General features: G+C 50.5%; 1 protein-coding gene across 4 annotated transcripts in view; it reads right to left on the bottom strand.

The window, feature by feature from the left end:
* The window catches only part of MGLL (monoglyceride lipase), a 136,578-nt gene that overhangs the window by 22,237 nt on the left and 100,143 nt on the right, over positions 1–14,198 (bottom strand). For 3 of the 4 annotated variants that reach the window (XM_050781753.1, XM_050781754.1, XM_050781752.1), the window contains exons 4-5: positions 10,921–11,057; positions 9,529–9,639 (exon numbers count right to left, since the gene is read on the bottom strand). In XM_050781753.1, coding sequence (XP_050637710.1) covers positions 9,529–9,639; positions 10,921–11,057 — 248 coding nt within the window. Of the gene's footprint in view, positions 1–4,334; positions 4,413–9,528; positions 9,640–10,920; positions 11,058–14,198 lie in introns of all 4 variants that reach the window. The other variant, XM_050781756.1, reaches the window with a different exon arrangement.

Raw genomic sequence — 14,198 nt, 5'->3', positions numbered from 1 at the left:
AGTTTTCATTTCTGCAATGTGCACAGACATTTGGGGATGAAAGATGCTATTTCAAAAGTGAGCCGTGAAATGCTGAAATTAGAATCGGACGGAAGGTGGCAAGCAGTGAATTCTCAGTGCACATCAAGGGCACAGGGCCCATGCTCAGTACCCTTGGCAGAGGGCAAGGGCACTCATGGGCACCGAGGAAGCACCTTCTGGTGCATTGGGCACAGTTTCCCGATTTTTTTCTTTTTTTGAGACATAGTCTTGCTCTGTTGCCCAGGCTGGAGTGCAATGGCACAATCTCGGCTCACTGCAACCTTCACCTCCTCAGTTCAAGTGATTCTCCTGCCTCAGCCACCTGAGTAGCTGGGATTAAAGGCACGCGCCACCACCCCTAGCTAATTTTTGCATTTTTAGTAGAGACGGGGTTTCACCATGTTGGTCAGGCTGGTTTCAAACTCCCGACGTTGTGATCTGCCCGCCTCGGCCTCCCAAAATGCTGGGATTATAGGAGTGAGCCACGGTGCCCGGCCAGTCTCCCGATCTTTATAAAAACCCTGGGAGGTGAGGCTTCATCTCCACTGAACAGGTAAGAAAATGGAGGCTCAGTACCACGAGGTCCATGGGAGGGGCCCCGGGCTGGGGGGCCACTTTATGTTCTTATGCCACATGGCCTGGATTACTCTGTCTCTGTCGCTGTCTGTGTCTCTCTCCACAAATGTGACCCAGAGCTCTAACCTTCCCGTGGGTCTCAACATCAGCGGCCGCTGATGTTCTTTTGGGGGACAAGATTGCTGTGCTTGCCCACCCTCCCTGTAGGCCAGGGCTAAACCTTCCTGTGTCCTTGGCCTGCACAAGTGCGGCATGACCGCCCACCACGATTGTTTCTCAACCATCCAGTATCAGGCAGACAGCAAAAAACGGGCTTTTCTCCTAAAGGGCTTTGCTCCACGTGCATGAACCTATTCAGAGTTCCATGCGGTCAACTCCCCTTTTCTCAAATGTTGGAAATCAGTAATTCCTTCTTAGTGCAAAGGTGGCAGCCCCCTGCCTCTGAGGAGGAAGCTCACTGCCCTCCAGCCTTGGCATCCAGGCAAGCAGATCTCATTCTGCAGCTGCCACTGTGCCAGGTGCTTTGCTGAGCCCTGGGGTCTGACTTTGACCGTCTAGTGTAGAAGCATGTGGCAGCCTGACTTTGATCACTGTGCAGGGGCATGGTGTGTCTGCACAATCAGAAGCCTTGCAGCGTGGCCATGATGGGTCGGGAACATTCAAGAGTCCAGCTGGTGTCATGGGCCAGCTCCAAGAACAAGCCTGGGAAAGGAAAACTTGGAATTCTGGGAACTCTGCACAAGGATTAGGGTATTTTCAAACACGGATCAAATGTCTGTGAACTCCAAGAATTGGGAGCTCATCTGCATTGGGATCTGTGCTTTCAAAGGTTAAAACAATCTAAAAATGAGAAAATGGAGTGGATCAGTGCATAAAGGCAGTGGGCTGTGGCTCTGTGGCCTTCACTAGACTCTGGCTGTGTAAGGACGAGTGTTCCAGGGCCTCAGCTCTCTCCTCCAGCAGTAGTGATCAAGGGCCACACTGTGAGGGAAGACTTTTGTGTTCCACAGTTATGAAGAACTCACTTCTAGATATTCTGCTGTTCTCAGTACCCCATCACTTCTGCCTGACACTGACAGTGTGTGTGTGCATGAAACACCACAAACACCTCCTCCCAGTGCTGCCCTGAGAGACTCTGATTGTATCGGCTGAAGTGGGGCCCTGGCATCAGTGCCTTTTAACAATTCCCTAGTGAATCTGTGTGCAGCCAGGGCAGACATGGGGCTGCCAGCTGTGGGGGGATCCCCGCCATGCTCAGGAACTGCAGCAAGGCTCTGTGTGACAGGATGGTGTGCAAATGCCAGGTTTGCAGGCGCTGCTCCCAGGTCAGCCCACCTGCCTGCTGGGGCCCGCACAGCCTTCTCAGGGACATGGCTGTTTTATGTAAGCCAGCTTCCTACCCATTCCCTGACCAGATGGCTCAGAGCCAAGAAAAGGCCCAGGGACCCAGCACCTCAGCAGTGCCTGCCACAGAGGTGAAAGCAAGAGACCACCCAGCATCCACGCCATTTCGTTCAAGCCCACCACCAGATTTCTCATTGTGCCACCATTTGTGTTTTGGGGACCCATCACCTGATTCTGCGGGGACCTGGGCCCGGAGGTGCCGGTCCATTTTCAAGATCGGTCATTTGTGAAGACAGACTTACCTTCATCCTTGAACATATGTTTCTGCAGCTGGCACCTTTTAACCCAAAAGTTTTATACCAAAAAGCAACAAGGCCTCTACTTCCAGGCTCTGGAGAAGATGCTGACAGCTTAGGATCAGCGCCTCAAGGATCAGCACAGCTTGAGCCATCCTTGAAGTGGTTTCACAGGGGATGGGGAAGGGGGAACAGAGAGCCAGAGAGAGCCTGCCTCCAGGAGAGAATTACAGCAAGCCCTATTCTGTCCTCTCACCCAGCAAGCCTGATTTTCTTCCTCCATGAACAGAGGAACTTTTGCAGTTAAAGGAAGCTTTTAAGAAAAGAGCTTCATAGGAAAAAAAAAAAAAAAAGAGGAGAGCCACTTCCTGAGACGTATTTGCTTTAGAAAATGAACAATGCAAGGGGCTGCTCCCTGGAGGGAAGGAAGCGATTCCTGGCAGCGGAATGCCTCACCATCCCCTTCCAGGTACAAAAAGCCAAGGCCCGGGGGCCTCCCCCTCCTATAGCTGTGAATGATCTATTGCTGAAAGCGCAAACAGGAGATGTGGGGAGAGCACATCCTGCTCAGGAGTGGAGGCAGAAGGTGACTTCCGCTGCATGCATCCAGCTGAGCGCTGGCTGCCCAAGGACTGACGGGGCAAGCAGCCACCTTGCTCCCCTAAAGGAGCTGCTGCCAGCAGGTTCAGGATGAGGGAATGCGCCTAAAAGGACAAGCTTGTAACAGTAAAACTCCTGTGGCTGATAGTGTAGATGAGGCACTGGTGTCCTAGTGATAATAACTGGTTGTTTTATCACGAATGTAGACGGAGGAACACGCCCTCCAGGAACGCCTGGTGCAGATTCTGCAGACTTTTCCCAGTGAATGCGCACACAGGCGTGTCCTGGCACTAAATCCCTAGGAATGCCACCCCAAGAACAGAAAGATCTCAGTGCATAGATGGTTGCTGAAGCCCTGGGTGCAAATTACACCAGAGAGAGTGTACAAAGAGGCAGGAGGGGACCCAGGTGGATATACCATTCACAGGAAAGGTACAGAAAGAGAAACCCATGAAGGAGACTTCTAGAGTCCTGGGATTCCCTTAAAACGATCTGTAATTCCCTGTCTTCCCAGGAAGATGGAACCGTCTGTACTGTTCTGTTCCTTCAATCCAGTTGGCATATGGCAGCAGGCACAGCACACCCATCCCAACATCCCAGGGCCTCCCTGCTCAGTGTGGTCCTCACACCAGCAGCACCAGTGGCTCCAGGGTCACCCGGCTTCTGGGTCAGGGTCTGTAGCTTTGCAGGGCTCCTGGGCATTCGTGTGCGTGGTGAAGTTTCAGGGGCTGGCAGTGTGTGTGTCCATGAAACACCACAAACACCTCCTCCCAGTGCCGCCCTGAGAGACTCTGATTGTATTGGCCGAAGTGGGGACCTGGCATCAGTGCCTTTTTAAAGTTCCCTAGTGATCCTGTGTGCAGCCAGAGCAGAAGTGCTTCTGACAGGCACTAGCTAGGATGGGGGTGCACATGTTCATGCAGGGCAAGCTGCCCTTTCAAAGGAGCCACCATAAGAGATGTTTGCATGCCCTGACCTTCAGCTCTTTTTCTAAAATTGCATAGTAAGTTCCAAGCCACATTCCAACAAGACTCAATTGTGTAGAGGCAAAACTTTTAATGATAACTTCATGGCTTAAAAAAAAATTAAGTGTTTAGCCTCTTCCCCACAAAAGCCCCAAGAAAGAGGAGAGCTGCCACTCAGGGGCAGGATGCTTTGAACAACCGCAAAAGAGATCCCCTTTCCCTGCCGCTCGTTTAATATTTGTTGATTTCATGAGCCTAATCTCTCTTAAAGGAGGAAAGGGTAGGATGGGAGTAGAAAGAGCTAAGCAGAGGAAGTAGATTGATTGTGCACGAAGGAAGGCAGAACGGTTGAGCAGGGGACACTGAGGTCACATGACGAGGAAGCAGCGGGGAAGGAAGGAGTCATGGCAGGTCCCACACCTGGATGGATCGCATTGCCAAGGTTGATCAGATGACTACTGCTCCCGCTCTCCCACAACCTCCACCCTGAGCTGTGAGCATACCAGGGAAGCCTCAGAGGGGAGTTGCTCACCCAAAAAGGATTTGGAATCCAAAACTGTAACGTTCTTGATGCCTTTTCCATCGAATATTTCAAAATCCCCGAATAATCCTACAAGAGCATTGAGAGAGCCTTGGATCCAGCTCAGGAGAGAGGAGCCCCTGCATGGCTCCCCCATTGAGGTGAGACCCCCTGCACCTGCCCCATGACCCTGGCAAAGCCAGGTTTGTGCAACCACACAGCTCCCAATTATGCCAGCTCAACTCAGACCCCAAGGGTCATCGCCTGAGGATAAACTGGGACCAAAACCCATGACAAATGGCTACACAGTCACCGGACCCCAACCCTGGAAGAGACAGGTGATGAAATGGAGAAACCAGACTTGGAGACATGAGGCAGGCACATTTGGATTTGAACTTTGATCCTGAATCCTTGAGAAAGTCTATGATCTCAGTTTCTTCATCTATAAGACAGGGATAATTAAACTAATTCTGATGGGATGCCGGGAGAGCCGCATGAGACCCCACTGCTCTGGAGCAGGTCCCTAACTCTCTTCCTGGCTTCTGGCCCTAAGGAGAGGCCCAATAAATAGGTGTTGGTTGACTGAACGAGTGAGCAAATGTCATTCAAAGTAGAGGCTTCAGGAAAAGCACGTGACATGCAGCTTTGCAACAAATGATGCAGTCACCCACAAACAGGGCAACTCTCCCACAGCTGAAGTCAACATCTTGATGAGCAAGAGGCTTGAGGGGCGTTCCTGCTGCACCATCGTGCCTGCCACTTTAAATACTAGAGACAGGCACAAATGCTTTTATTGATCCAGAAGGTTTTAATGGCTCCCTGTGATCATTTCTAAGTGAATTTCACTTCTGCCAGTGAAAGCCTTGCCATGAGGAAGGCAATTACAGATGCTGTTTCCTAAGTGGCTCCCCCAGGCTGACCTGTGCACAGGAGGCTAGGACCCTCCCGCCTTCCACGGGGCGGCACTATGACAAGGGTCATGGGACGGCCATGCGGGGGACACGGCAGGGACCCTCGGGGTTGCACCAGATTTTCTTGAGAGCGAGAGGACACCTTAAGGCCGTCATAAAATACAAAGTGCTGTGATCCTTTGCCAGTGACCCTCGCTGGGAAGGCCAGGATACTTGTTTTCTGATAGATCAGGGGCTCACCAAAGATGTGTGGCAGGAGGCTTGCTAGGAAGACAGCTGGTTCCTGGAAGCACAGGTGTCTAGAAAGCCCAACACCTAGCTATTAGCTATTAGAGAGCAGGTGCCCGCAGGACAGAGGAGAACTAACACCCATGGCGGCTCATTGCTGCTGCCCAAAGGGCCAGTGCATAGCTAAGTTCTGGAATCCTGGGTCCAAATTCACCTGAAGCTTGAAAGAGTGGCCATGTTCAACTCATTTCCCCTCCATCCCTGCAACCTCCCACTGCCCCAAGGGCCTTCTGGATTCTATGGCTAAAAACAGATGAGTGACATTCAGATGGGAGCGGGCTCTGTCAAGGGAAGCTGATCTCAGGTGTGTTTTGGGGTGAAAGGGAGTATCCTGGCACGCTCGCTGGCCTGAGCTCGTGCTCAAGCTGACCTTGAGCAAGGCATTTGGCCTCGTTTCCTTGTCTGTAAATGGGGAATAATTTCTCCTCCTTCCAGGGCAGTGCTGGAGAGGAACGGAGACAATGCATGTCAGGCACCGAGTACTGGGCTCCCAGTGGCAATCCCCTTCTCCCTACTGGGCGAAGTGCCCTTCTTGGTGGGGAGTGGAAGTATCTTGAAGCACTGGCTGACTCCTGCATCGCTGCCCCGGGAACCCAAGGGCAACCTTGGCAAACAGCGAGAGGTCATTTAGAACGATTACTCCCGGTAGGCTGAGACCCCCATCCCTCAAGCTTAGCCCAGGGGGATTTTTCTCTCCCAAGAGGCTCCCAGAGAAAGGAGGGGCCCTGCAGCCTGCAGTTGCTCCTGAGTGCTGTCCCAGACAAGTAAGGGTGGGAAATCTCGAGGGGCGCCTGGAGCTTGACACTCTTCCAGCTGGGGGGCCACAGTTCCACCTCTGTAGCCAGGCACGAGCCGCGAGCCACGGTGAAAACCCCACGGAGCGACCTCACAAATAGCCAGATTTGTTCTGACGCGTGGAGGGTTCGTTTCTGAATTTCTGCCTCTGCCACTTTCTCTGCGAAACCACTTTCTCAGCAGAGACAATGTTTGGGGCCCCCCATCCGTCCTCATTGTCTCATCTCCAGGCTAAATATATCCCAGCTTGTTGAAAACCAGCATCCACATAAGAACCAGATGGTGGCGAGATTTAGGAGGGTGGGGGCGATCTGGCGTTCTCACATTGCAGGGGGTGGGGGCTGGCTGTCTTCCACAGGCCAGGCTGTACTCATAGACTGGGCGTCTCATGCTGCCCCTTACTAACTGGGGGAGTTGCTCTAGAAGGCGCCTGGTGCCGGGAAACTATTGAACGGCTTGAGGGATTGAGCACTGTCTGAGGAGTCAGGAGGCTGGGACTTGACTCTGCTCTGCTGCTACTCACAGCCACACTCAGGGAAGCCCCTCACCCCCACCACCAAACAGATTTCCCATCCAGAACGCAGGAGGGAGGAGGTGGGCTCTAGGAATTGTTCCATCATTGAGGCTCATAAGAGCAAACAACTGGAAATGACCCCAGGGCACCCTCCCTAAACCAGGACCTATCCCTGCAGTGGGACCCGTGGTAGGTCTTGATGGGGAAGGAGCACCAAAAGGTTGCTAAGTAAAACCACAAAATAAAACCCAAAACCCACAAAAACAAACACACCAACCAAAAGAACAAAAGCAAACACAGAGTACCCCCGACATGCATGGCGCAAGCTCCCATTTGTGTGAAGAAGAAGAACAAATGGAGTGAGCGTTGACGGGAGATGCAGAGACTTTCGCTGGTACCATGGGTTGCTGCCCATGCCAACGGGCAGAGAGACTCTCCCTGCATCCTCTTTCATATCTTTTGAATTTTGAACCATAGAAACGTCTTATTCTTAAAACTTTTAAATGACATTAAAAAATAGATCCTGTGAGACTTTCAGGAAGGTTGTCAGACAAGACTAGAAAATGTGCCAAGAGTGATGAAGCCTTCCAGGGGCAGGGTGGACGAATGCATCATGGACTTTGTCAGCCAAAATTGCCAGAGATGCAGGAGCAGCAACAGATTTCAGGGAGTGGAGGCTGGGCCCTCAAGTCTGGGGCAAAGGGAAACCTAATTTGTCTTGTTAATAAGAGGAGACCTGTGTTCCCCCAGGGGCAGCTGGCTCCCGATGTCACAAGGTGATCCATTAGCACAAGGCTTTGAAAGATCACAGAGGTGGCCTTGCCCAGAAGTGCCCCCTCCCCTGGTCAGTATGGAGCCCAGGAGGCTCTGGGAGGAAACCTTGTTCGTTCCACCTCCAGGACCACCTGCCAGGGTACCCATGGTGCACTTTATCTGAAAAGTCCTGCAGTCCCTGGCTTTTTTGTAAGGGAAAACACTGATTGCAGAAACATCCACTTTCTCCCCTGGGGAAATATCCTAGATGTGGAGTGGGCAGCCCTGGATTCAAACCCATCACAAGGGCTGCACAATCCTGACCAGCCATTCATCCTTCCTAAGCCCAGGTTTTCCCATCCGGAAAGTGCTGCTATAACCTGCTCCTGGGCTGGAGGGGAGTTAAGTGAGAAAATGCCTGGGAGAGGAGCATAGTGCATGCCTGGCATTGGCTGAATTTTGCAGACCTGCATACAGCAAATCTCATGGAACACAGCAGGAACGCCCTTGATGCTGAGTCTGGGCCTGCTTATTCTACTTAAATAATTAGAACCATAGTCACGGGAGATGTTGAGTAGGTCATGCCTCCCCCGGCATGTTCCAATGATGAGGTAGTGCACATCCAGGCATTGTGATGCTAAGGGACCTCGATCACTCTGTGACAGACCCCTGGTACTGTCCCACACTGCACTGAAATTCACTCATGATAGTCGATTTCAGTAAGTCCGTGATTTCCTTAAACTGGAGTAAAATTCAAATGAGATATCATCCATCTCTCTTGCAAACTAAATAAATCATCGTTCTCTAGCTAAACTATCAGATAGTCCCTGATTTCTCTTTTGCCAAGCCCAGCCCCATTTCAGATGGCTGAGATTTTCTGTATTTAATTGAAAGACTGTCTCTAGAGCCAGGAGCAAGTCTGTGGTCATGGGCTGAAGGAAACCCTTTGAGGATGTTGTTATAAGGTTTCATTCCCTGTGCTGTGTTGAGGAGAGTGGGGTGGGGGAATAAGAGCTAATGTCATTATTTAAATGATCCCATAGTCCATAGGGTAAGCCTGTGGAGGATGGCTGCCCAGCACACCTGGCACCATGACCTACTGCCTCCCCTCTTTCTCTTTTGAGAGTCTCTGGAACTGGCTCAGGAGGCAGCAGCCCCTGCCCAGCACTGGGGTGAGACTGAGGATTCCCTGTGGATACATGGATTCTCCACCCTCACTGGGGCTATGCATCTACCTTAAGTCTGATGCCCTCAAGGCCGGGTCTAAACCAATACCTTGTCAACAAGCCAGAGTCACAAGCAAGCAGCCCTGCTGAGGCCACTGGTTTCATCTCGTTTCTCAGGGAGAGAAAGTGCCTGCTCCACCTCTAGGTATCATTGGTTGGTTCATTTGCCTTGGCAAAAGCAGCCCAGAGTCCCAGCACCTAACGGGGTATGTCATTCCTGTGGGTCATTCCAACCAGGAGAACAAAATGACGGATCCCTCACAGTCAGAGGTCGAAAGTGCCTGGGGCGGAGGAGCGCGGCAGTGAATGCGACTCCGTACTGCAGTTAGGAGTACCTGCAGTTCCTCTCACTGCTCACTTTCTGCTGAAGTTGGCAAATAGTCAATGAAAAACAGCCCAGGCCTTGACTGTGACTTGTTAACAAATGTGACTTTGCTGGACTAATAACAAGTCTAACCTCTTCTCCTTTTAAAGTTCATCAACAAAACATGCACAAACAGGAAGGCATTATCCTTTGTCTTGGGGGAAAATGGCACCTGCCTTTAGAAATTACAGAACCCCGGTGGCAACAGTGTGGGATATTTGTCCAAACCCTTACGCAATACTGTCTGAGGTCCAAGGATGGCCTTTGGCCCTTTTACACAGACTCAGGCTACAAATGGAAGCCCCATGTCCCGGGAAACCTGCAGGAATTTGTATAGACTGGAAGGTCCTTTTACCTTGAAAGTTGTTGCAGATTCAGGATTGGCAAGAACCAGAGGTGAAATGAGTACCATGCCGGCGAAGTGGCCCGGCCTTTCTGCGGCCGTGAGGATGGCGATGGCACCTCCCTGTAATGCAGAACGGGCAGAGCTGCTGTGTTCGGCTTGCAACAGCGCACACAATTCTAATAAACACGACCAATGCCATAATTCTAATAAACATGACCAATGCAGTCCTCTTAAGCTGCAGTCCTGGCCAAGAGCCCTGAGGAGGACTACCTTGGAAGAGGCACCATCAAATGTTGGATAAACTAGATCTGCAATTATTTTATTACACATGTTTTTTTCTCTGGGTTTTCCAAGAGCAAACATTTCAGAGAGTTATAAATAAGGTTCCTGCCTGTGGGCCGCAAGTTAAACAATAACACATTCCCACTTCATTTCAAGCCCAAAGCTGGCGGAACCCCAATTCATCATCCCGACAGGCTTAATAGGAGGGTTGTTTTCTTTCTTTTTTTTTTTTTTGGTGGGGGGTAATGTGATCATAATAATAGATTGCTATACTATACTTTTTCCTGGTTTAGTAAAGGTCCTAGAAATTTAAATTCCAAGAAAAATGGGAGTGAATGTGGATGGTGCTGGAGAGAGGCCTCACGTGTTTGCTAAAGCACAAAGGTGCTTAAAAGCAAGGGTTGCAACTGCAAATGCTCACAGGGGCTGGGTAGGTAAGAGAAACTTAAGGACAGAGCCAGGCAGTGACCAAGGGGCGAGAGGCAACGCCTACCCTGGTGAAATGTCCCCAGGGATATAAATTCAAGCAGTTCGATACCTCTTGGTCAGCCAACCAGCCTACTTTTTCTGTAGGTAGATTTGACCTGGAGGCTGCCAGTTTAAGGCCTTCGATTTAAGATTACATTTGCTCTGTTACATTTTAAGACGATATTTGCTCGATTTACGTATTTAAAAGGTGGAAGGAGTTGGAGTAAGCTTTAAGGAATTTTTTCCAAGGGGACCCTTTGTCCCTAGTTATCATTCAATTCTGAAAAAAGCACACAAGGTTTGGGGACATTTCGTGTGCTTCTTATTGATGAAGGAGCTATTCCCCCCTCCAAGAAGTGGCTCTTAGTAGCCTCACTATGAAATGGCACCAAGTGGGCCAAAGAGCGTTGAGAAAAAGATCAGTTTTCCAAAAGGCCACATACTCAAGCTGCTCAGTCAGGACCGGCTGGCAGCCTCCCTTGTTTCCTAAGCACGGAATCGCCCAGGAACTCCAAGTGCAGGGCACAAAGGGAGACATCATGCCAGCAGGCAGAGAGCGGGGGGAGGGGCGGGGAGTCAGGGCCACTCCCTTCCCCCTGCAAGGCTGGAAGCCAGGGTGGATGTGATGTGGGTCTTCTGTGGTCTGCTTACCATGGAGTGGCCCAGAAGGAAGACAGGAAGCCCAGGGTAGTCTTTCTGCATGGAATCCACATGCTGCAACACATCTCTGACGAAAACGTGGAAGTCAGACACTACCATCCTCTCCCCTTCGCTCTGTCCGTGGCCAACTGGAAAGGAATGGGAGATGAGAGAGAGCTGCAGTTACCAGGTTGACTCCTGCCCAAGCCCAGAGGTCCCCTCACTGCAGTCACCCGCCTCTCTCTCCTGAGCGCCTGAACGTGTCACCTCATTTTAACTATTTCCGGCCACTCTTGAATGTTGGAATTCTTCTCTCCCACTTTTTATGGATTATGAAACTGAGGCACAGAGTGGTTGAGGAACGTGCCCAAGATCACACCCCTAGGAAGCGACGAGCCAGGGTGTAAATACTACAAAGCCTCCCTTGGGGTTGGTTTCCAAGGAAGGGAAAAAGGATAGGTGCACAGAGAGCCTCAGCATGCCCAGTTTTCTGCAAAGTGGCCAGGAGTAAGACGAAGACGGCTCAGAATTTTCCTGCGTTTTCCCTGTTCCTTGCCCCTGGCAGCTGTGCCTGAATATTGGCCTTTCACCAGGTAGAGTGGTACACTTAGCCCCTCATCTTACAGCTTTATGTGAAGATAACATGACGAACATAAAATAATATGCAGTCATTGGGTGTGCTTGCCAGAAAGCTCTCGACGAAGCTGCAGTGAAACTAGGTCACACTCTCTCCCTCTTGGGTTTAATCTGTCACCTATTTGTGCTGTTCACCCCCTTGTTCTTTCCTCAGGGCCCTCCACTTTCTCCCTCTTTGAAGGACATCAGTCGCTATAGAAACAACTCACTGGCTGTGGCTTCACATTCAGGCTGAAAGCAGCTGTGATGGTTTGAAAATTGCAAAAAAGAAAGCGCTTCTGGAGAACTGGGACCACACAGCCAGAGGGGCTGCCCAGACCTTCCCTGCTGAGAGCCTGAAGCACTCATTAAGCCTCTGCCACCTCTGGGGAGGCTGCTGCACTAATAACGGCCACCACCTGGAACTGACAGGCTGCCCAGACCTCCAGCTTGGAGACCCTCCTGCTGTCAGGCCCCGAGCTCCCGTGTTTCCCACTGGCCCGTCCCCCGCACCCACCTTCCCAGCCACCATCCCATGGTCTCTTTGACCATCCCACTGGGCCCGAGGGTCCCACTACCCTCTCGGCAACATTCCCCTTTTCCTTGCCCTTCTGAGTAGTTTTCTCTTTTAAAATTTATTTTTACTTTTTACTGTGCTATCATATCCATAACATAAATTTTGCTGTTTGAACCATTTTTAAATGTACAGTTCAGTGGCATCAAGGACATTATTGTGCAACTCTGTACTTTTTCACCTTCCCATGCTGAGACTCCACACCAATTGATATGGGTTGACTTGTGTCCCCCAAATCCATATGTTGAAGCTCTAACCCCCAAGATCTTGGAATGGGACCTTATTTGAAGACAGGGTCTTAAAAAACGTGATTAAGTTAAATGAGGTCCTTAGGGTGGGCCCTAATCCAAATGACTGGTGTCCTGTAAGGAGAGGGGATTACAACCCAGATAGAGGGAAGATTATGTGAGGATGCAGGGAGACGGCAGCCATCTACCACACAAGGAGAGCGTGCAGGAGAAACCAACCCTGCTGGTGCCCTGATCTTGGACTTCCAGCCTCTGGAACTGTGAGACAATAAATGTCTGTTGTCGAGGCCCCAGTCTGGGGTCCTTCATTATGGAAGCCCTGGCAAACTCATACTAGCTATTAAACCCCAACTCCCATTTTCTTCTTACTCTCTCTTCCCCCACACCCCTGGCACCCTCTATTACACTTTCTGCTTCTATAAATTTAACTGCTCTAGGGACTTCATTTGAGTGGAATCAGGTCATATTTGTCCTTTTTGTGTCTGGCTTATTTCACATAGCACGGTATCTTCAAGGTGCATCCATGTAGTCATGTATGTCAGAATTTCCTTCCTTTATAAAGCTGTATCATATTCCATTCTGTGGATGGACCATGTTGCGTTTATATATTTATCTGTCGACGGACATTTGGGCTGTTCCCACCTTTTGGTTATTGCAAATGATGCTGCCGTGAACATGGGTGTGCAAATCTCTCTTCAGGTCCCAGTTTTCAATTCTTTGGGGTAATACCCAGAAGCGGTGTTGCTAGGTCAGATGGTGATTCTGTGTTGAATTTTTGAGGCATGATCCCCCATATCCATGTGGAACATCTCTCTGCACACAGCCCCTACTCCTCCGCAGGGGCTGCTGCTCTCACTCTAAAGCCTGAGGCCTGGCTGCACACAAACGCTGAGCCAAGGCAACACCAGGGCTGCCCAGTGACAGGCTCCCTCTTCCCACAGGCTTGGTCTCCAAACAAATTCATCTGGGCATCTCTTCCGTATGTTTCTATGCTCCCAAAACTTGCAATGCTACCTAATAATCCTGGGGACATAGTATCACTCAGCTTTTTTGAAAACAAGGGGACAGTCCAAAACGGCCCTCTATATTGGAAGCATCCCCCTTTCTGATTCCAACCACTCCCAGCCCAGCCTGCTCCTCGTGTCAGCTACATCCCTGTCCTCCCTCCTTCATCCACAGCCCTCAAGCCGCCCTCTTCCCTCCCTCTTCCCCTCCCACTTAAGGGGTGATTCACACTCATGGCCCTTTCCCCACCTACATTCTCTCTCCAGCCCTAGAGGCTCCATGCAACCCTCAGCTGAGTCCACCCCAGTGGGCCTTTACCCCATCCTCTTCTGAGCTCACTCAGCACCACATGCTCCTGCTGACCTTGTCATGGGGTGCGCCTGGAAATGGACTTCCTTGGCTCTCCTCCTTCTTATCTGGCTGTGTTGTCTTTGTCTGTTTTCCTCCCTGGCTAATTTCTGTACTCATTCATTCATTCATTCATTTTTAATTTAAAAATTGCATCTTAAAAGACACTCGATTCACACGGTACAAAATCAAAGTGATATGAAAGGTGTACACTGACGGTCCCTTTCCCACCTCCTCCCATCCACCCAATTCCCCATCTTCCCCTAAACTCTTCTCTTAGTGTCTCAGCCTCTTTATAAGCAAATGCAAATACAAATACAATTCCTGATTTTTACCCCAGTCCTAAACACAAAGAAACACAAAACAGATCCTGCTCTGTGTGGGGCTTTGTTCACTCGACGCTATATCCTGATCTTCCAACGTTTGAAATAGGGCTCCTCCCCAGCTTCTTACTACAAAACTTTCAAATGAACAGAAACACTGAAAGAATACGTTATCAT

This window comes from Macaca thibetana, chromosome 2 (genome assembly GCF_024542745.1).
Source record: "Macaca thibetana thibetana isolate TM-01 chromosome 2, ASM2454274v1, whole genome shotgun sequence".
Classification (NCBI taxonomy): Eukaryota; Metazoa; Chordata; class Mammalia; order Primates; family Cercopithecidae; genus Macaca; species Macaca thibetana.
This window is presented reverse-complemented; position numbering and strand designations above follow the sequence as displayed.